This window comes from Cariama cristata, unplaced genomic scaffold (assembly GCF_000690535.1).
Source record: "Cariama cristata isolate BGI_N322 unplaced genomic scaffold, ASM69053v1 scaffold25245, whole genome shotgun sequence".
In the NCBI taxonomy this organism is placed as follows: domain Eukaryota; kingdom Metazoa; phylum Chordata; class Aves; order Cariamiformes; family Cariamidae; genus Cariama; species Cariama cristata.
Window position 1 is genome coordinate 14786 of NW_009618563.1, and position 23064 is coordinate 37849.

At 38.9% G+C, this 23064-nt stretch overlaps 1 protein-coding gene across 1 annotated transcript in view; it reads left to right on the plus strand.

The window, feature by feature from the left end:
- ARHGEF26 (Rho guanine nucleotide exchange factor (GEF) 26) overlaps positions 1 to 23064 on the plus strand; it is a 58588-nt gene that overhangs the window by 14751 nt on the left and 20773 nt on the right. The window contains exons 6-10 of the mRNA XM_009700910.1: positions 11 to 82; positions 16118 to 16270; positions 16772 to 16901; positions 18808 to 18882; positions 20630 to 20719. Coding sequence (XP_009699212.1) covers positions 11 to 82; positions 16118 to 16270; positions 16772 to 16901; positions 18808 to 18882; positions 20630 to 20719 — 520 coding nt within the window. The remainder of the gene's footprint in view (positions 1 to 10; positions 83 to 16117; positions 16271 to 16771; positions 16902 to 18807; positions 18883 to 20629; positions 20720 to 23064) is intronic.

A 23064-nucleotide genomic window follows, 5' to 3' on the forward strand; every position in this document is an offset into this window, starting at 1 on the left:
GGGAACGGAGCCTCACAATGACCAAAACAGAGAGCCATCACCTTTTCTCCAATATCACGGATGTTTATGAAGCAAGCAAAAAGTAAGTGTAGCAATGCATTTCTACGTTAAAATAAATTATACCTTTCTTATAATATAAATTTAAATTTAGTAATTATAAATTTTAATTCTTTACATATTTTTTTAATTATACCTGAGGCATGATTACTGATAGTCAAAATGTCTTTCGAGCAAGTAATGAAACATAGTATGCAAAATAGTGTCTTTAGTGTTACCAGAAAATGGAGGAACAGCTGCGAGGCAGCAAATTCAGCAAAAACTTGGGCCTGACAATTTAAGCATGACAAGTCAAATGTTGCAAGTGTTAATATGCAGAGTCTTGATTTTTGATAAGCTGTAAATAAATTGGAATGGAATTTTATTCTCTGTTCTTTGAGAGCACCAAAATACATGTGGCTTGCAGTGCTAAAGAATCACTTCAGGTAATACAAACAGCTACGGTTTTATTTTGCTAACCATAGGTTCTGGTTTTGTAATACAAGTAAGCCCCTGTTGATTTGGATTTTATTTTCCTTATATACCTCACAGGCAGCTCCTTGAATAGTAGAGCTTCGGTTAGTACTATCTATGATACATGGTAATATTTCAGACTGAGACTATACCTTACTTAGGCTTTCATTTTCCGAGGCATCTTGCTCTTATTTGGAAAAGTCTTAGCTTTTCTTGCCAGAATACTCTCTATTTTTAAGGTTGAACAGTTGTTTACTTTCCTGGCTGTACTGATGTAGTAAGGAGAGCTTACAGGTAGGCTAAACTGGAGATGCTTGGTTATTATTTTAATGCCTGTTTGAACATAAAAGCAAGTTTCTTACTGGAATCCCAAGTAACCATTTCAGAGTGGTAACCGTTTCTTCCAAAACTGTCATGCTAGTTTGAAGATGGAAGCTACAAATAACAGTGAACATGCATGTGAGTTTGACAGGCTCATGTTGCCACTATGTTTGAGTTCACGTTTAATGGGGTAGGCGTGGTACTAGTTTCTCTGAAAATTGGTAGGGAAGAAAAGAACATAGTGTATTTTAGTAGGAATAAGCATCCTTCAAATCTAAACCGTTCCTAAGCTAAATGTTGATAACGTTAAGCATTCATTCCTAGTCACAGAATCACAGAATTGATTTGGTTGGAAGTCTTTAGTCTCTATCAAATTAAGCTTCGTCTGCCCTTACTAAACTGTTAAAGATTGAGTGAGAGTTTCATGCTTGCCCTTAAGAGCTGACACTTGCCAGTGTTTTCCTTAATCAGTTGAATCACTGTTTACTTTCTGCAGAGTACTCAATGTGCAGCATACTGTGTGACTGTGGCATCTTTTATGTAAACACCATAGGCATGTTACTGTTTGTGAACAGTGCTGTGCACGCCATAGCACCTGACGCCAGCGACTTGTATTTCTCTTAAAAAGAAGATCTGCTGTGCTGTGGTTTTCTTTTTTTTTTTGGCAACTTTCTTCAGTTCAAAGCCAATAACAAGAAAAACAGACATACTACAATAGTGCCTAATGAAAAAGAAATGTTGGCAGATCTCACACAATACAAATGCTGAAAAATCTGGTTTATGATTGCTGATAATTACTGCCAGCATTAAATAATGTGGGACATGCGTATGTATGTGGACTCACAGTGTACTTCAGGGTTATGAATACTTCAAACTCTATTTCAAAAAGTTGTTTAATGAGGCTTTGCTTTGTTATAATGTGCTCATTATCTTAGCCTGGTTAATAGCAGTATCAGCAGGTGAATTACTGTGGTCTACATAACTAAAAAATAAAATGTCTATGCTTCTTTTCTTATACCTTATTTCCAGTTTGAAATCAAGCACAATGGCTGAAGGATGCACATGGCCTAGTTAAGATACAGATTAGTCTTAACTGTAGCACTGTACAACTTCCATATATCTCTCTACTTGGAGAACAGAAAAATATTAGCCTCGTTTCAGAAATGGGGCTAATGGTTGGGTAAGGAATCTGTCAGGCTAGGAATATTTCTGGAGTCAGTCCTTCCCACCTTTTCAGCTTTTGTTGTTGTTCCTTTTGTCCCCTTTGTTTCCTTATTGTAGGAAGTGTGATGTTCTGAATTCTTTAGCATTAAACTGGCATTTACCTTAGTGGAACTGCTCAGGGTTTGTGTTCCCAGTCGTGGCAATGTCCTTTCTTGACTTCTATTTCTCTGAAGCCCCACGAAGTCTGTGGAATTTTACATCTATTGTGCAGCAGTTTGGCTTTGTCTTCTGAAGTTTATGCAGTAATAAGGTTTTGTTTAAAGGAGCATACATGTGAGAGTCTAATGTATTGTGGCAAGTGCAAACCTATTTTAGGAGCTATGTGATAGGTGTACATTTGGACTTACTCGGTATACCTTCATTTTTTCATTCCCTTGTTCCCTTTTGCTTCTCGCTCTTTCATATAGTTGAGGCCTTTTGCCAGAAGTTGGATGTTGTCTGAATCCACAGCCACCACAGGAATGGGAGTTGTATGACAGCAGTGTTGTCAGGGAGTGCAGGTTATCAAAGTCCTTATTTTCAAGGAATAGTACTTTTTGAAGGTTTCTCCTTACATGAAATGCGAATTGTAAAAGTATGAACCTATTTTTTTCCTAGACCAATATTGATGTCACAGGACCATCATGTGTTAGAAGGTAATTGCCATCTTTTTTAGATAGCTTAATAGGAATCAAGGGTTTAATTAGCCTGCAGACTTTGCCTCTCCTTTGCATTGTTTCTGTAAGACACAGCTGACCATACTAGTATAGCTATGTGACTAGGTGTCTGTTTGTTTGTTTTTTTTTCCCCTGGGTTGAATAAGCCTTGCAAATAATTAAATCCACTTTTAAACTTCTCACTTAAGTTATTTAAAGCAGAGATGGGGGTGGGGAGAGCAGCATTTTTAGGGGAATTTTTACAAACCTTTTGATTAATAGTCTTCAAAGGAAGTGGGAGGGGAAAAAAAAAAGACTGGAAAAATACCACACTGGCCTAAAATTATGATCTTACTCTTTCTTGTCTGGGAAGTCTAATGGTTTAAGAACTTGGTGGGTTTTTGTTTTGGTTTGTTTTTTTTTATAACTTGGAGTAAAAACAGAATTCGTAACTCCTTTTTAAACTTAAATGAAAACGTATTTTGTTTCCCGAGTTATGCAATACTGTTAAACTGTAACAAAACTTTGTGCTGGCTTTCTACAACCTCATTTATGTAAATAATGAAAGTGATTTTAAAACAGAAGTCTCTTTCTTGGTATCTCTAAACTATCACTTCCCATTTTCAGGGTCTTTCAAGGTAGCAAAGTCCATCCTTTTTGTTATAAAATTGTAATAAAATTGAGCTTCTGTCCCATTATGCTGTATTTTAAGCAGACTTTCCTTTACTTCAAAATATAAAATCTGAGTATGAGTGTAGTTATCTGTGGCTTTGGTTGCTCAGACCAAAGTTGGGTGAGCTGAAGAATGTGTACTGATAAAAATACTATCTTTAGTCAAAATTGCTTAAAGCTTCTGTCTAGGAACTTTGACTTAGAACATGTTTAATGGAAACTCTCCAGAAACAGAAACACCAAGATAGGCTTCTAATGCATGACAAGGCCATTTCTGATGGAACAAAGCTGCCCTTGTTAGAAGCAGAATACAGACAGCAAAGGCCGTCTCTGCTTTTGGGAGCTCATTGGAATGCCTCTAACAAAGAAGAGTTGGTCTGGATAATTTGTGCAGCATACAGTGTGTTTGTTTATGAAAATGTCTTGTAAGGTGGATTCAGAAAAATTAATTATGATTATGAATTTGCCTGTATGTGTAATATGGGAGTTCATAACTAATAGAACACAAAGTCACACAAATTGCAACCCGAGTCAGTGAGAGCTGTTAGACTGAGAGGTAAGCTAATGGGGATGCCAAAGGCCAGCTTATTCAGAAATAAAAGCTTGTGTAGTCTGAGAGTACTGTGCAATCAATCTCACTAGTAAGAAGGACTCTCTCCAGGCTCAATACGTGGTGCAAAAGAGGTCAATTTGCCAAGAGCCTGTCTTGGGAAAGGGGAGTTACAGGGAAATTGGTGAAATGCCTTCAAGAACAATTGGTCTGACAGGTCAAATCACTGCATTTATTGGAGAAAGGAAAGCTTTAGTGTTTTGTTTCTCTCTCTACCATTAGGCCAGCAAAAGGCAAAAAGCTTATGGAATGTCATAAAATTAACATTAGCAGAAAAAGACACAAACAAAAAATAGTTTGGCAGGTTCTGACTGTTTTTAAACTGTGGGTCTTGATTTTGGTAGAGAAGCTTGTGTGGGTTTGTGAGGCAGGTTAACATCTTGTCTGAGTATCTTAATTTAATTTTATAATTGTGAGTATATGTTAGGAACCAGGTAAGCTTTCTCATAGTGCTTTTTTGTAAATTAGGTTAATGTTTTACCTCTTTCCAACATACTTTAAATGATGCAGCTTCACCTTTTTCCACAGGAAAATACAATCCTGTAAAATACAATCCTAGCGTTCATTTAAGTGTGTGTATTGAATCACTTAACAAGGTATTAAAAATGTTACTTTTAGAGAATGGAGAGTTCTTTTGCTCAGTTTTTTTTTTTTGAAGATTGCAAAAAAACCACCGAAACCTGCATATAGTGTTTAAAAAAAAAAAAAAAAAAGAAAAAGTTTAAATACTGTGCGTAGACAGTGGGTGATTCAGGTGAACTGTAAGGAAAGAGAAGTATTCCTAAGTTATAGATCACTGATTTGATTTCCAGGTAAGGCTGATATAAGTCATTTACATCCTTTTTTCATGTTTGGTCTAGACTGATGGTCTTAGTCTGTGTTCTGTATTTTATCACAGTCCTTGCTGTTAGCAAGTTTTGAAGAAAGCTGGGTAATGCCTTGAGAGCATCCAGCTGAGTGTGATTACCCTGTTGGATAAGTGACACTGAGGTGTGGTCTGGGGGAGAAGGTCTGTGTTCTTTCCAAGAAAGTTGTTCATACTGGACGTTTTGAAGCAGGTAAGTGGCTTCCGTATCAGTAAGGCTGAGTGATTATGTTGGACATGGTGTACAGAGTAATGGGAACAAGTGGGAGAAAAATCCTCCCAGCCAATGTGGAAGCAGGATGTGAGGCAGCTGTGGCTCTGCGCAGAAGCTGGTGTGTGGCCCTGACCCACAGCAGGTGCTGGTGAGCGCTCAGACCATAAGTGACGCGTGGGTTTGGGAGGTGTTGCAGAGCACTACTGAATTTACCAGGTGTGGTTTTTGCCTTTCTCCCAGCCTTGCTGCATAATCTGCTTTTATTGCTGATGGGGCCTTTTTTGATAGTCAGGAGATTCCAGGGATTCTGGAGGATGTATGGTAGAGCAGTGAGTCCAAAGTGCCAATTTTTTGCTTTTCTTTAAATGTAAGGTGCCCGCAGAACACATTTATGGATTTGCACCATATTGATGACTTAGGACAGTGTATGTGGTGTTGTGTTTCCTCAGATTGCTTCCTTCGTGGTTTGTTCTGACATCAGCGCTCATTGCTGAACTCTTTGGCTTTAATATCTGGGAATTATTTGTTTAGAGGGCTCTTCTGGCAGCTGAAATAACTCTCTGGGTTGACCTGCACTGTTTCTTTGCACATGGCTAGCAGTGTTGGTAAACAGTAACTTTAAAATAATGTGCAGTTGGTACTTGCATTCCTGACCCAGTGCTTGTTCTTTTATAATTTAGCTTCCTTATTGGAGACAAGATTAGATATATGACTTCAATACTCAGGAACAACAAATCTGAACAGAAACATACTTCCTTCAGCCCATTTTCTTGGGTGAGCAGAACTTAAGAGAAAGAGTGCTTTTTCTTTAAATGAGATTGGAGGTTTTTATGCATACATATGCATTGTATCATACTTTAGTAAGTACTTGGCGGTTACCTATACAAAAAGTGCCCTTGAAGAAAATACCTAGTTTTCCAGAAAATACAATAGGCATTTAGCTTTAAATTATTCACTTAAAGATATTGAAAAGAATACCCCAAACTCGCGGATTTTCTATCCATCACCTTCATGGTGTGTTTTCATGCTCTACAAATAGACTAAACTTTTGCCAGCTGTCGCTGTGTATAGGAGAAGGACACAATAGGAAGATACTTGGGCAGTGCCTCTGCCATGGTAACTGGAGAATGATGACACTGTCTGCTCGACTGTGTGTGAGCCTCTTCTTCCCGCTGCTGCTGCACTGCCCTCCTTGGTAATCCAGACTTTGATCCCAGAGCTTTCCTCTCCTGTAGCTCTGGCGTGTCACCCTCAGTCACAGTGGTGACCAAAGCAGGGAAGCACTGTTTTGGCCAGTACCTGTGGAGAAGTTTCCCAGCCCAAGATACTTACTGTTGATAGCAAGGTATGGGGAGTTGCCAGTGGGCATGGTTTTAACTCTCAAAAGACTTTCTGAGAACAGTCAAGTGTTTTAATATAATGTTGGTTTAGAGTAGTAAAGAGAAGCGGAGTGTTTTTCAGTACATTCCCTTCTGTCCTGTGTAAAGTCCTCTTCAAGCTGTCCGTTACGTTCTCTGTTTCAGATGCCCCTCTGAAGGAATGCCAGCTAATTGTAAAGAATACGGGATCTATTCACAATTTGCTTGTCTCTGCCTTCTGTAATCCTCTGTGAAATTAAATATAGCTCAGATTTCACAGTCTCTTCTTAGGCATCCTTATCGTTGCTTTCACGCCTGCTCAGAGGTGGTGTAAAAGATCACTTTTGGAGAGGCTGTCTGAGAATCTTCAATAATGTTGCGTATGGCACAGAAAGTGTTGGTGGAGGGCATTTGCAGTTGCGTATCTGTTAGCAATGGATTTAGCCTCAGCCTGAAGTCAGTTATTAAAACCAGATGGGACTAGATGCCGGAATAAACTTGCCTTATTTTGTCACTCTAATGGATTGCACAGTATCTTCAAGAAACACCAACATAAACATAAAACTTAAAACTGTCTTTATGGTTATTTTTTTTCTAGTGCCGGATACATGAAACTTAAATATTAGTTGCATAAAACTTGTATTTCTTAAGAAAATCTCTGTATCCCAGGGGTCATTTGCGGTGTCATTTAGATGCTGACCATGTAACCGTGTTTTTGTTTCTCTAGCATCCTGCCTCCATGGTGTTTTACCCAGCAGGTCTTGAAATGCTTGTCAAGCTTTGCATAGCCACAGTTTAATCCCTTTAAAATAGTATTAGCTGGTGCGATCTTTTAAGGAGACCTTTGGATCACATTAATGATTGTGTTTACTTATTTTGCTAGTTAAAATAGACACTATGTATCTGGATTTTGTTTTAAAAAAAAAACAAAACAAAACAAAAAAAACAAACAAAAAAAACCCCCAAAAACCCCACGAAATCAAGACAGCTGATTTACCAATGTTTTCCAGATTCCTGGAGCTGCCATCTCATGCTTTGCTCAGAGTAGACCCTTCAGGGCATTCTTTCTGAAAGATTACATGATGTAGTAGTACGTTAAGTATCTTGTTTGGGTTTCAGGGTTTCTTTTTCTTTGGCAGTGTAGATGTACCCTATATATATCAGCTCTTTTTACCATGTAATCAAAACCTAAATGACCACCCTTTGCCAAGATCAAGAGTAGCAGATGAAACAGTGTTGCTTGACTCTCCTCTGTGGTAGAGCTGATTTAAACTTTTGGGATGGGGTTGAGTTCACCTGAAAAGAGGCAGGATACAGGCTGCACCTTTAACTGCTTGGCTGGTTTCTGTGTTACTCTCTGGTTTTCTCTTAAGGCCTTCACAGTCTCTCTCATGTAATAATGTTTCTGGTTCTTCTTTTTTGTTCCACACAAAACGTGATTCTCCTTCTTTATCTGACTTGAACTGGATGGACAGCAAATGTCAGTGAATAGTGAGAGGTAAGGTGTGTATGTCTGAGGGAAGAGGTTCAGTAACAGAAATGTCAAAGCAGCCAAGGCTGTGCGCAGTTAGTTACAATTGCTGCGTCACCGCAACTGCATGATGGTAGGTGTGCATTTTTACTGATTTTTTTTTTTTTTTTTTTAAATTGTGGTTACTGAAGCTTGACAATATTAACAGTGTTTGTCAGGTGAAAGGTAATTCAATTTCTATTTTAAATTTACAAAAACGGTATTTGTGAATAGTGGTCATTAGAATCTTACTATGTTTTACCTCTCTCTCTAGAGAGAAATCTGGTAATTTTGTCTGGCCTATCTTCACTTGTATTCAAAACTTCCATCTGCATGCTCTCCTCTCAGTATTCTTTGTGTGTTCTATTACTGCCAAAAGTATTTTGACAAATTAATTGTCTGTGTGTCCCTTTCTGAAAAATTTATGATTCTGAGGCTCTGTACTGTCAGTTTATCTTCCTGTGGAAATGCAGCACAGATGGTATGTAACTCAGTGTCCCAGATTCTTGTGAGGAGAGACTCACTGTCAGGTCCCCTTGGAACTTTTCTTTTTGTAATTAGATTACTTTTCAAAACTGTTCTGCCAGTCGTTAGTCTAGGACTTTGTGTTCAGTTTTTCCTTCTATCATTAAATACTTTTGGAGATACTTTTTTCTTGTTTCTCTGGCTGAGATCCTCAGCCTAAGAACTGATACTTCTCTACCTAATTGTCTTCTAATGATTGCTTTTAATGTTAATAGTGTAGCTTCTTTTCTTCAAAAACAAACAAAAAAACCCCCCAAAAACCCCACCACCCAAACCCCAGATCTTCCCTTACCAGACCTAAGATGGTTTGTGTTGTCCAGCAACAGGTAGTTTTGGCATCAAATAAAAATAACTCCTTTTGAGCTGAAATATTGTTGTTTGGGTCACTCAAAGGATTGAAACATGTTCTAGATGAATGGTCTTAAAATTGTGAGGTTTAACCAAAAGAGTTGTTGTAGAGGGCTGTTGTAGGACCAGCGTAGTAGAGTTTGTTTGTTTATTTGTATCCTTTATTTCTTGCACACTGATGTGAAAGGTCCAATTTTGGTTCTAGTGGTGCCTGGAGGTTTCCCCCCTTCCCCATTACTCCCTGAGTTCAGCCAGCTGCCAGCCAGACGAGATGGAGCTGAAAAACAACCCACAAAACAAATTTGGTCAGAGTTTTCCTTCACTCACCTCCCTCACATCCCTGTCAGAGCAGTTCCCAGATCTCAGCAAGTGTCAGCCCACAAGCAATTGCGGTGATAAAGAGCGGGGTAGGAAGAGACATGAATAAGTTGGACTAGAGCCGTGGAAGCTTGTATCACCAGAACTATGGCACGAAGCTGCCATCTGCCATGATATTTATTTGTACTGAAGTCCATCCATATATTATGTGAACATACTTTCTATTTAAAAATAAAAATTAAAAAAAAAATAATCGCACAGCAGCATTCATAGCTGACTTCTTGGAGCCTCTGGCTCTTCTTCTGTAGCCTAATCTCTGCATAGAGGGTTATTTATGTGAATATTTGTGTTTAAGGACAGTAGAACAAAAGTACTTAAAAATTCTAAAGCTTTCCAGCTGTAACCCAGAAACTATTTATCCAGTAGATGTTGATGCATTCTTTCCTGCAGAGCATCACTGTCACAGTCGTCCGAAACTTAGTGCCCACACAGATCCTCTCAAGCAGTCGTGCTTTGTTGTTGGGTCTTGCAGGGTTTGTTCTAGTAGCAGCTTACAAATCTTTCACCAATTTTCAGATTTACTTTTGCTACAGGAAGCACAAAAGAGGAAAACTGCATTTTTCTACATATTTGGTAGTAAAGTGGATGAATGTTCAACAGCTATTTGGACTTGCATCTCTGCTTTGCTTGCACAGACTGATAGGGAATGAAGCAGCAGCCTTTCTTAGTTGAAGCCGAGCGATAGGTCTTCAAGAGGTCAGTCTGGTTTCAGAGAACTGCCGTTGGCCTTCTTACATAAAAAAAAACGTGTAGCTCTGAAAAGGCACCAAGTTGTTATTAAGTCTAGAAATACCTGTGTTTAGCAAGGCTGTCGTAGTGGGAGAATATATGTATGTTCCCGTGGCTCCTCTCATGTATCATTGGGTCAGTGTGCTTTATTTAAACGAGATTTTAAACTTCAAATTTATGAGATGAATGCTTTCCTAGCAGATAGATGGGTTACGTTGCATTGCTCCGTGTTACTCTGGGCAACAGTGAAGTTGGTGTGTGCAGTGTTTATAGCTAGGAATGCTTGCCTGCCGAAGTGTGGTCTTTGCTATCCTACGTGTCCTACTGTAACTTCTGCTGTGGATGTGGCTGTATCGATATGAAGATCATGTATACAGATGTTTATTTGTACGTTTTATAGGAAAAGCAGCTTTCTATGCCGCAGTATCAAAACCTGCAGTTTTCTCCCTACCTTTAAGCATGTGTGATAGCTTGCTGCCCTGGATAACTTCCCTGCAGGTGTGTAACAAAGAGGCTGAAGTGCCTGCAATAGCACAAGGAGAAGCCCAGCAGCACTTGAAGCTGTGCTGGGTGATCTCTTGCAGTGCTGTGTCCTGCCCCTTGGCCTTCCCGTGACGGGCGCTGCTCCTCTGATTTCTGAACAGCACCTGCGCAGGGCTGTAAAACAGTGTAACCTGGGCATTAGTACGCTCGCACTTTGAACTCCCTTTCCTTCAGGTATGGAAGTGAGGCAGTTGCCAACTTGGCACAGGTGCCCTTGGGAGGAAGATTGACCTGGGAGTGTTTGCGATCTCCCTCTGGCGCATTTGAAATGAAACAACAAATTCCAGACTTTCTCTGGAGAGTTTCCTCAACACGTTCTAAATCACTGTCATTTCTAGACCGTGAAGGAGAGTTCCCTGGCTGATACACAGCCCTCAAGACTAAGTAATCCTTAATTTATGGTTTTGTATGGTTCGTATTTTTATATTAATGAAAATTTCTTCCCAAATATCAAGATTGATTAGTTCTCTTGCATATAGTAACATCATCAGTCTTTGCTGGTACTAACACTTGGTTGTTGAGAAGCTACGCATTGCAGATGACAACCCAGGTTTGTAGAGCATGAGAGAAGTTAGGCGTCCAGTTGTTCTCCTCCGTTCTCCAAGGTCTTGCTTGCTGCGTTTGTTAGTTTGGCCGTTCTGGCAAGTGTGTTATATGGGAATAGCCTCATCCCTGTTACGAGAAAGCTTCACAAAACGATTTATAAATTCATTGTTTGTGACATGAGTATGTAGGTAACTTTTTAGACTGAGGAAGACAGGCAGAAGCACCTTGCTTCTTCTCAGTAGTATAAAAAGCATTACTTTGTTCAGCATGGGAAAGGTTTTTAAAAAGAAGACTCCTGTTGTGATGTCTTCATAATTTATCAAAAAGATTTACATTTCTAGTGCCACAGAGTGTTCTTTGTGGATTCATTTGTCAGTGGGTATTAATTGGTTGAATCAAGATTTGGTTTTGTGAAATGCACACCATTGAGCTAGGTGCTATGAGCACTTACCCGCCATCTCAAGAATCTCGCTGTAACAGAATATATTGGCAGGGTTGCCATGGCCTTTTTATTGTTCTGGATTTCTGCCAGAATACTGTAAATAGTTGAAAAGGCAAGTGGCTTACCATTAGGACAGTTACGTGTGGGTCGGCTTGCTGAAAGTTGTTCCAGTTTGTCGCAGAATGAATGAGTAGGCTGTCAGTTTTGTTTTGTTTTTTTTTCCTCTTGTTTGGCTTTGTAGTTGCTCAGAGGATGTTGCCTAATAAAAGATATTCTTATGGGCTGTTAGCTTTGCAGTGTTTGGCTTTATAAAGATATGTGTGTGTATGTATTGTTTTCTGTTGTTTAGATTGTGGTAGCTCCTGTAACAAACTGATAAATTTCAAACACCTGTGGATGCAGACCCTCACTTTAATCACCCTCTCTTCAGCTATTCTTTTGCTAAAAGCTCTGATTCTGATTCAGCATAAAGATTCTATGGCAATAAGGCTGTAATTTTCCCCATTTTTACTACTTTAAATCAGGCCCCCCCCCCCCAAAAAAAAAAAACCACAACACAAAAATAAAATAAAAAAACAACAAAAAAACCCCACCCACCCAAACCCCACAAAACACAAACCCAAAAACAAAACAAAAAAACTAGTGGTGCAGATGTTAAGCTTCTGTCCCTGATGAGAAGACTCAGATTTGGAAAGGCTAATCAGGAATTTTTATTGCTTTATCTGAAGTTATCTGAAATTGGTAATTGTTTTCCAGTTCCCGTATCTCTAAGAGGAGGAAGTTAAATTGTGATTGCTTCCACTCCAGTGGCTTTTCTCTGTTACTGGGTAGTAATGCGTCAGCAGCAACATCACTGTGAAGCTAAAGCTGCAGTATAATCTTCTTTATGCCAGACATGCAGGTCATTATAATTCCAAAAACATTAAGCAAGCATAATAATGATGAACTTTGAAATCAGTGATCTACAAACCAGACCTCAGTTCACTTCCACGTACAGAAAGGCTTTGGTGGTGATGGACCGATACTCTCGGTGACAGAGGCATCTGACAGAGAGGGACAATAGCACTGTCCCAGAACCCTTAGCAATGGAGAACTGCAGGAACCCACAAGGAGATTGAACAGTAGTACCATAAGCAGTAGGAAAAAAATGGGATAAATGTTTGAGAACCTTGATTCTATGACTGCTACATAACTTGTATACAAAGCAGTAAAGATATTGCAGCATGTGTCCCTCTTACCAGCCTGGTGATGCTATTATGTGATTCTGTCATTTTGCAAACACAATAAAATGATCTCTCTGATAAATAACTTTTTTTTTTCCTCTTGGGTGCTGATCACCTGGTTCTGCTGACTTCTGGTGTTCCACATTTACTTCAGTTTTAGACGGATCTTCCACCAAGCCTGTTCTTTCCCAGTCTCACTTGCCAGAAAGGCTTTGGTATCAGTTTTCTTGATGTAAATAAACAACTTAGATTTTTTTTTTTTTGAGTACCTCTGACTTTTCTGTATATGCCTTTTATGTGCTGTTGTTTGATTCTACATGCTTTTTGCTCCTGGATAATAACAATCTGATTAAGTAAAATAATTGTTTTTCTCACTCTAATTTGGCCTATCTAGTTAAAATCCAGTGCAGTCTAGTTAATATCTTTATCTAGGGGTGAAAAGAGAGTAAATGTCTACCTAAATGCTTCACGGCATCTGTTTAAGTAGAGCTCTATTGATGGGAGTTTGCAGTTGTAAATGAGACATCCTCTAGGCCTTGTAAAGGTCAGTTGCGTGGAGTGGTTTGTAACATTGTGCACGTACCACTGCGCAGTTGTGTTTATACAGCTGAATTAACGGGAGTTTTTGAGAAAGGTGTGGGTATCAGTCATTGATTAAAGCAACGAGTAGGAAAAAATAGCTTAAGAAAATTGCCTGAGGCAGTATTAGGGGTTGGTCCTGGTGGTGATTACCGGCTTGTTAACGCCCTGCCTAAAGGCATGAGAAGACCCTTTAACAGAAGCCACCAAAACTTTGAGGAGGAAAATCTTGTCATAAAGGCAGGGCAAACTCCAGTATTGGTGAGATCTCTAGTGTTTCTAGATTTTGTGCTATAAAAAGACACAAACGGGAAACGAATTAAACCTGTGTTTCTAAATTTGGCACGTAGTGTTTAGGGGGAGGGGAGTTTGAGAGTATTACAAGTCAGACGTTTCTTTTAAACAACGTAAGGGCAAGATGAAGGAGATGAAATGCTGTCTTGTGATGCTGTTCGACTTCTCTTAATTTGATCAAACTTCAGCCAGAAAACTTCTCGATTCAACAGAAACCAATGCTTTAAGTAAATCCTTTCGGTATTAAGCAAAAAAAGCTAGTCACACAGTGCAACTAATTTGTAGTTTATTACATTGAATATAATCACTCGACCACTCAGTACTGGTCTTTATGACAGAATCTGTCCTAAAATTTTAAGTAAAAGGTTTTTATGATGTGTCTGGTTCACTGATTGCATCCGATATGCTAATTACTGTATGCAAAAAAGACAACCTTTGATTCAAGCTTTGATGCATGATTTCCAGAGGTAATATTTCTTATAGTATATGTTGTGGGGGATGGGACTTGCATATGCTGCTTCTCTCTGCCCTCTCTTTTCCTTTTTTTCTTCCCCCCACCCCCCAATCTTCTACTCTCCAAGGTTTTTTCTGTTCCTTGCAATGACCGTGACTGATGATGTCATTGACAAAGCACCAGATAAATTTTAAAAGTGGAAGTTCTAGCCCAGCATGGTCAAACACTTTGTCAGCGTGCCATAAGCAGGAAGAAATGTTGTATTTTCTAATTTCCTGAGCAAAGTAAATTGGCAGCACGCTGAGAAGTTCTCCCGCCTATAAACATGTCTGAGTAGAGTAGAAATGAATTCCAGTCGTCTGCAGTTCATGGTGGTCGGTGGTTGAAATCTGACTGTTGTGGTTCATGAGAAATTGTAGACTGTGACTTGGAGACTCTTCCCCCCCTCCCGCCTTCTTGGGTCCTACTGAAATTTCAGGCAACTGTTGACTTTAGTATTTGTCCATGTATTGTATGAGATCTCACAGCAACTTAGTATGCTTTGCCAGTTAGTGCTGTTCTTGACATTAAAAAACCAAATAAGTAGCATACAAGTCAGTGACAACTTGAAATATTTTATGCTTTGACATAAGATGGGTGGATAGAAGGATGCTGGAAGACTCTACCTTCCAAAAGTGGTAAGGCTCTTAAAAAAAAAATACTACTGCGGAAGAGTGAAAACTGTGCGCTGTGTAGACAACATTATATCTATTTATAGGCAGCGTCCTGTTTCTCATTAAATGATAATACTGATAAACATCAGTCAGTTCAAACTGCAGTTGATGTGTCAGCACTTTAAAAAAACAAAACCAACCAAACAAAAAAAACCCTTTGAGTCTTCTGACTGTGATTGACCAAGTGAGAATTTGGCAGCTGCTTCTAAGCACACCTGAAAAAAGTCTTACCTTTGGTTAACCCAGGTGTTGTTAAAGGCTTGTATGATAAGCTTCTGTTCATCCTGTTCTCCTCTTCTTGCATCTTTGAGGTTTGTTTGTAAAACAAGCTGGGGAGAACATTGGTGGTGCACTGAAAAAAAAGAAGTGCTGCAAGGTGATAGATCTTGAAGAGCTAGTGTTAGTAATGACAAAAATGTAATAAAGGGCCAAAATAAAATAAGTTTCAAAATATTTTAGCTTGGTGTGTAATGTGTGATCCAAGTATTTCCTTAATTTTTGTCTGCTATATGAGAATTTTTTTATTAGCTGGTTTGGGGAGTTCAGGACTCTTCTAGTGAATCATCTCGTATAAAGGCTGCAGGCAAGATTAGTATATGAGAGATTTTCAGCAACTTCTAGATTTTTGAGGATTGCACTGCTGTCAGCGTGTCAGTGTAGGTAATTCTAATGACCTGTAATAGCTCACCTGTGTGAGCTCCTATACCCCAAACAGTAAGATACTGCTAATGAGCATCACGGAAATAAAGGCTTTTGTTTTCTGGTAAAACCAGAAATGCGAAAAGGAGTGGAAAGCTTTCAGAGGCCAAAGGAACTTGCATGTGGAACAGAGGACGAACAATAGGGAAGTTCTTAGAACAGCATGTTTAGGGAAGAAGTCAGCTCAGGATTTTGGTTTCTGTTTCCATTTTCACTGCTTCCAGTCTGTGTTTGGTTTCAGTGGTAGATTGAAGTATATAAACACCTTGTGCAGCTCAGCTTGCTATGTCTTTTTTTGTTCTTAGTTTAGCAGTTCACACATAACTTTATTTCATTGAACATTTCTGGTATTGTATTTCCTTTATTACAAGAGGAAATGTGTTCATGTGTGCTTGAAGTTGTTTCATTTCTTTTTCAACCCTGCTTCTGGAAATTCTAGTCTAACCAGATCAGTACTGCTGTTTCGGTTTTGGCAGCTAGAGAATGGGAAGTAACTTTGCCAGCATTGCTTATGCTGGGCTCTGCCAGGTGACACCACCACCCTTTGACTTGCATCATATAAAGATTTCCCTTAGTGTTCTGCCAAAGGAGAGATGATCTCACCCTTTCACAAACCATTCCAGTTGTCATTAGTTTATCAGAGTCACGGGTTGTGTCAGGTAAAGTGTAAAATGTCTGAGAGTCTGCTATTTTTTTGTAAAAGCAAGTAATTTCTTTTTTCACAGGTTCTTTAATGAACTTGAAGCAAGACATCAGAACAACATCTTTATTGATGATATTAGTGATATAGTTGAAAAGCATACTTCTTCAACGTTTGATCCGTATGTAAAATACTGCACCAATGAAGTCTATCAGCAACGAACACTGCAGAAATTACTGTAAGAACTAATTTTAAAATATGATTGCAAAATCACCCCTTTTGTAGTAGGAGTGAGTAGTAGGCTGTGGTATTTAGTGCAAAACCTATGGCTTCCAACTAAGCGTGTACTTACATGCTTCACTTTCCTTAACCTACAAGTTCTTTTGAAGTAATAGAGAGTGAAAGTACGCCTGGCTGCATAGTTCATTCCTATTTGTGGTCATGTGTTACATTCCCTTTCCCTTGATAAGTACAGTTTATTCCATGTCAAAGACATACTTTCCTTGTATGTTACATATGAGGCTGTTTGCACTCATGTTCATGTATGGGAGAACTTGAGGTTTCTAAATGTCAATATTGGTCTTGCATATCTAAGTAAATAAAGCTGAAGGCTTAGTTGATACGAGTCCTTTAAATCACCCCTTCCTATTAGTAAAATCATGATTTATTTAAAATCTAGCAGCTCTCACAATTCTTTGTAAAACATACCATTTAATTCTTTCCCCATTTTTCCCACCAGAGCCACAAATCCAGCATTTAAAGAGGTGTTATCACGGATCGAGTCCCATGAAGATTGCCGGAATCTACCAATGATCTCTTTCCTCATTCTTCCTATGCAGAGAGTTACTCGTCTTCCCCTACTGATGGATGTGAGAACAGAGTTACTTTTCTATTTTTTCCTTGATGCATGTTCTTTTAGTGTTAGCATTCTTTCATACTTAGTTCCTAGTTTATTCTGGTCTCTTCATATCTTCTTGCTGGTAACAGGTGCAGCGTAGTAGATACTGGTCCATTGATTATGAAGTACTGCAGCATTTGTTTGCTTGCTGTGGCTGGTACCTCCTGCTCCTGATCCCCCATTCAAAAGTTAAATATTTAGGCATTATAATAGAAAAATTGTACAGTAAAGGGACAAAATTATTCTGAAACCAAGGAGGAACCCAGCATAAAAATGCTATGTAGTGTTAGGATTACAATTAAACCTGACAGTTTAAAACCCAAGACTTTCCATCGTACAGATTAGGTAAGGATCCTTTTGAGTAAGTACTTACTTTCAGGGACAAGATCGTTAAAGACCCTCCGTTGAGAGGGTCGCAGTGTAACCCTGAAGAATGAACTCTGTTCTCAAGGGCATGGGAGCTATTCCGGAGTGGAGCGGTATTGAAAATACTCCGTTTCCCACCAGTGTGTTACACTGTGAGGTGCTCCCTTCCTGTGCAGGTTACTGGATGACTAAGAAGTGTGAAGTGTAAGTGAATATTTGTGAAGCAAAGTCTACACCGAGATTCATGGTATTTCAGTTAAGATGCTGAAACTAAATTTATGAGCTGAACCACCAGCAATAGTGCAGATTAAAATCCAGGCTGAGATTCTGACACTGGTAGGATCCAGAAACAGGACTACTAATTTTGTTCTCCTGTATATTTGCAAAATGTGCACGGGTTCATTTGATCATCTGGATAGTTACTTAGTTCATTCATGGACATTGAATACTCTCTTCTCTGCAGTACATTTCTAGGTAAAAAAATGGCATCATAATTCAGTGTTGCTTTGGTGTGTCACTAGGTGTGCTTTCCCCTTCTTGTCTTTTTTTTTTCTTTTCTTCACTTCCTTCCCTTCTTTGACCAAAAGCTTCTAAATACCCAAACCAAGCATTTTGTTTTCCACTGTTTCAGTTTGGTTTGTTTTTCTTGGAGATGGTTGTGTAAACCTTATATTGAGACCTCAAAGTGAATTTTTTTTTTTTAAGGCTTCAGTACCAGAACTAAGGCTCCAACTACATTCAAAGAGGAGGGAGCATTAGTCTTTGGTTTAATTAAAATATTTTACGATGGTTTTTTTCTCAATCAAAAAAGTGATTGATTCAAAACGCCTGTTTCTGATAGGACTTCATCTTCACCTCCTAACTCACATATAAACTCTGTCAATAGATACAACTGTCATGTGTAAGCTTACTTTCCAGTGCTGGTTCTGTTTGGATGCTGCAGCTGTCTTCTCTTCCATGTGCTTTTTTTGTTTTAATAAAATAGTACAGTTACATGGTACGCATAACAGTGTAACCTTAAGAGCCTTTTCTGTTAATCCTTTGGAAATCTGTAACTTCCACAGAGGTCACAGTAATCTCTTGCTGTTTTCTTATTGCAAGTACAGTTGTACATAAATGGGTATTTCAACTTCCAGGAAAAGCTTAACATTGAAACAGGAAGAACCTGATTTATGTAGGGCTGCAATGGGATTTCTTTATGGTTTGCAGTTAGAGACAAGATGACAGAAACTTTCCCTTTCCTGGAAAGATACCACCTGCCTCCTCCACTGTGTTGCCATAGATGGGGAGGTTGGCCAAGAGGAGCAGAACATGGGTTTGCTCCCAAAAGCTTTCAAGGGAGGCATTCCTTAGTGTGACAGAGCACTCTGGAGAAGTGATCTAGTGTTCCCCCATTTATCCCAGTCCACAGCTGTGACTTCACTTCATTTCAATTAATATGTATTTAAAATTCTGTGTTTGTTATGATCTGTGCTTCTTAGTCCTCTGAAGTAACTGACATTTTATTTCAGACTATTTGTCAGAAAACTCCTAAGGATTCATCAAAGTATGAGAACTGCAAGCAAGCTCTGAAAGAAGTGAGCAAGGTATGTTCTTAAAAGTTTAATCTGGATGCAGAATTTTTTCTGCTTTGACTGTTTTCCTTCCCAAATTGCACTGCATGCTTTTGTCATTTCACAAATTCACTGTGAGAAGTGGCTGCTTTTGGTTTTTGTTAGTCACATGAGAATTAATTTTCATGTTTGTAACTCATTTTGTTCACCTGTTTCATTGTGTAGTTGGACAAACGTATTCTGTTGGCTGCCAGTCATTCCAACAGAAAGAGTATGGTGGACCATATACAAAAAAGGCCAAAACACTGTCCTGACAGTAGAGAAAGTCTGACTCTCCTAAGCAAACTTAAGCGGTTTTTTTCTGCTTTTGTTATAAGTTAACCAGATGACCTTCTGTCAGTTGTTCAAAGTTGTTCTCTTCCCCTGTAGTCATGCTTTTTTGCCAAGAATCAATGGTGGTGGTGGAAGAGCACAAGTCCATTTTCCATGCGTAGATTGTAATTTCAACAGCACTTCCACGTATGGTAAATTCCGGTTCCTTCCATTTGAGCCTGACCAATCAGATTCCCAACCTTTTTTAAATTGGTGGGAAATTCCAGTCCATCTGTTTATTACATTTATATTCTGGAAATAGACATCTCTTTAAAACAGAACATTGTGGTATGAAAAGAAAACCTAAGGATCTAAGAACTGGCTATTTTTGCCTCCAAGATCTCAGAATTTCAGAAACTATACTGCGTCATAGGCTGTTGTGAAATGTGAAGTACTGGGCATTCTTTGTTAAAACAAAAAAAATCTTTTCTCTGCACGTTGGGGCTAGACATTACCTTGGGCCTTGAACATTCTTGTCTACTTTAAGGGAAAAATGTTTTCCATGCATAAATAATGCAAACGGGAAGAGCACCAAAGCATAAAAACTCTAAATTGTTTGTTTAAGAAAGGCCACTAGGGATCGTTTTTATGCCTAAATTGCTGTCTGTTTATTACTTAGGAAAATACCCTAACCTCAGCAACACTGTACTGCTGCCAACACAATTGGATTCAGTAGGCACAGTGTATGGTGTGTAAAGTGTTCAATTATAAAAGGAGAAAAGACCTGTTGGTGGTTGGGAAATCCATGCATGATGCTGTGGGGTTAAGGGGAATACGTTTTCATGCCTTTCTGTCTTTGCCCCTCTGTTTTAATGTGCTCCTCACCCCCATGTGCAGGCTTCAGTAAAACTGCAGCATGCTTTAGAATTGCCTTCTGAAGGTCAGCTGCAATGAAACTTTTTCTGGGATGCTGTTTGCCTTGGTTTAACAAGATGGTACTGTAATGCTTGTGTTGGGACTTCTGCGACTGAGTGGGGTGTGCATGGTAGGCATGGCAGCTCGCTGCACTGATGTGTCAGTCTGGAAGGCTGTGTGTTTTGGAGCTGATCATTAACTTGGATCAGAGGGCTGTAACCCTTCTCAGTCAGAACTTCGGGCTGACCCTTGGTACCATCTGGACTCCTCTGAAGAATAAATAATTACCATAGTATTGCAGGATTATTCAGGTTGAGGGGGATCTCAGGAGGTCATCCAGTCCAGCCTCAAGGCAGAACTGGCTATCAGGTCAGACCTGGTCACTCAGGGCTGCATTCAGTCTGGTCTTGAAAACATTGTGTCTGTGACCCAGTGTGAAAATGTCAGTTCCTCTGTCAATTTTATACTTCCCCAGAAGTGCATTTTATAAAGGAACAAAAATTTGTATTGCGAATCTAGAGTATGTTAAACCTGTTAAATGTCTCCTTTCTAGCTGGTGCGTTTATGCAACGAAGGTGCTCGGAAAATGGAAAGGACAGAAATGATGTACACAATTAACTCCCAGCTGGAATTTAAAATCAAGGTATGCTGATAACATTTCTGACTATACATCATGTAGCATATGAATATGAACCTAGCATATGAACCTAGCAAAACTTAACAAAGTAAATTAGGCTGTAATATTGACGTGACTTTTCAGTCAAGGAAGACAAGTTCATATTCTGGGGTAGCTAAAGCCCTGGAAACTCAGAGGGTAACTAAGGACTGTTGCATCTGACTGAGCAGATTAAGCTTCAGGGAGAGAGAGTATTGGGATATATATCTTTAAAAAGAATAAACTAGCGTTAATTACTGAAGAATGAGGTATGTCCAGACTCTGGGTTTACCTTTTGTGGATGAAACCCTGTCCATGTTGGAGTGACTGTACCTAGTAGTATCAGTCACGGTACAGTTTTTTGCTATTTTATGTAATTCTTAACAATGTGCATGATGGTCTTGTCACAGCTCACACACAGAATCACACCTTGCTCTGCCTTTGTGTCCATCCTTCTTGTCATTCACTTCCTCAAGGCTTGTCAGAGTTTGAATTGCTTTTTTATCTCTCTCTTTCCTCCTCACATAAAACAAAAGCAGAAGAATGCACAACATCACTTCTCATTTGTACAAGAATCGTTGCAGTTCTCTGCTGCAAATGGAGGCCATGTCGTTGAACAGTACACCTGGTTAACTGAGTAATCTGTTGAAGTCTCTTGTAGAACGGGAACTTGTTGGATGGATTAAAGAAATGTTTCTGGGGGAGGTATTGCATTGTGAAGCACTTCTTTCTCATTTTGGCACGTTGTCTGGCGGTGTGTGAACAAGTTCTGGTAAATTTCATCACAGGTGAATTGACTCTTTTCTGTAAGCTATAGATAGTTTTGAAGTTTTGCTTAGACTTCTGATTGCAGTTGAACAAATGGTTTAAAGAGTGAATTAGTATTTATAATTGATAGAGTATACAGTGGAACTTTCATAGCGTCCTCATATCACAGTAATTCTTGCAAAGAAGTGATCTGTCGTGGCAGGATAAAAATTTAAACTGTTGTCAAGTATTTTCATTTTAAGTAGAAGGGTTATGTTACAGCAGAACAGTTCTTTAGTATATATTGAATTAAGTATTCTGTGCTGTAAAGACTAAGTTGCTGTGAAGATTTTGCCATTAGGAGAGAGACTAACTGCTGCTTCTTCGTGATGAGATGTTCTCATGTACATGATAGGAAAAGTATGCCTAAGTAAATACTATTAGGATCCTTCCCTGGCCTAAATAGTATTTGACTATCTGGTTTTACAGCAGCATGAAATAAAAAAACCAGGCCAGTTTCTGGTCACCTTAGGACCTGTTTCTTGAAATTACAGTCTATTTCTACAAGATTCTGATAGTCTGCTGTAAAAACTGTTGGTTTGAGGAGTCATCCTTTCTGTGGGAGATGATTGAGAGCAAGACAGCGCTGGAGTTGAAATATCACGGAGCTCCCAGTTGAAGGAGGCCGTGGTGTGGAATACGTCGCTATCCCTAGAGCTGAGCGTGTCGGCCCTGCTTTGCCTACAATAGTAATTTGGCAGCATCGGCTGTGCAACCAAAATCCTGTGATACCTGCCTGGAATAGCGAGCTGTGCAACGGCAGACTTCACTGTAGGTGCAATTACTTAAGCTAAACTACGCCTTAACTAATACAGTTCGCTTCAATAATCCCAAGTTTTTGTCTTGCCAGTACAGGTGTTGTTAACCCTGAAATAATTTTAAAGAGTCTTAGGATACTGAGATAGTCCAAATTTTTTTCTTTCTAGTACTGAAAATAGAATTTAGGGTTTTATTAAAAAAAATTCTCTACAATCTATCTTTTTGATCGGGGGAAAAAAAACTTGTACTCGAAGAAAAGATGCTTCTTCAAGTACATTTACTTTTTCCTATTCAGTGTTTGTTAAAATACGATTTCTATAAACAATATCTTGTACTGTTACATAATGAGTATTCCTTTGTGAGAAGATTTTTTTTCTTTTTCTTTTAGTATGATACATGTAGTTAAGTAGAGGTTCGTGTTTTTAAAAACGCAGTTCTTTAAAGGATCTTGGTCAGTCTTTGAGGAAATGCTGTCTCCAGAAAGATGTTTTTCAACTTGGCTAAAGTATTTCTATTTTCAAACTTTGACTAAAACCTGAAAACAGTAATATTTACTTACAACAATAATAACAATAAACAAAACACTTCTTAAGAAGTGACATCCCTGCATTTGTTAACACTGGTGAAAATACTATCAACCCTTTGGATAGTCTAGAAGAGAGTTTTGGATAGTCTGAAGTCCTTGGGCGATCTGCTCTGTGGTTTCATTTGTAGTTTTCGTATCTTCCGAAGTACCTAACAGTGCTAAGTGCTTAAATGGTTTATAG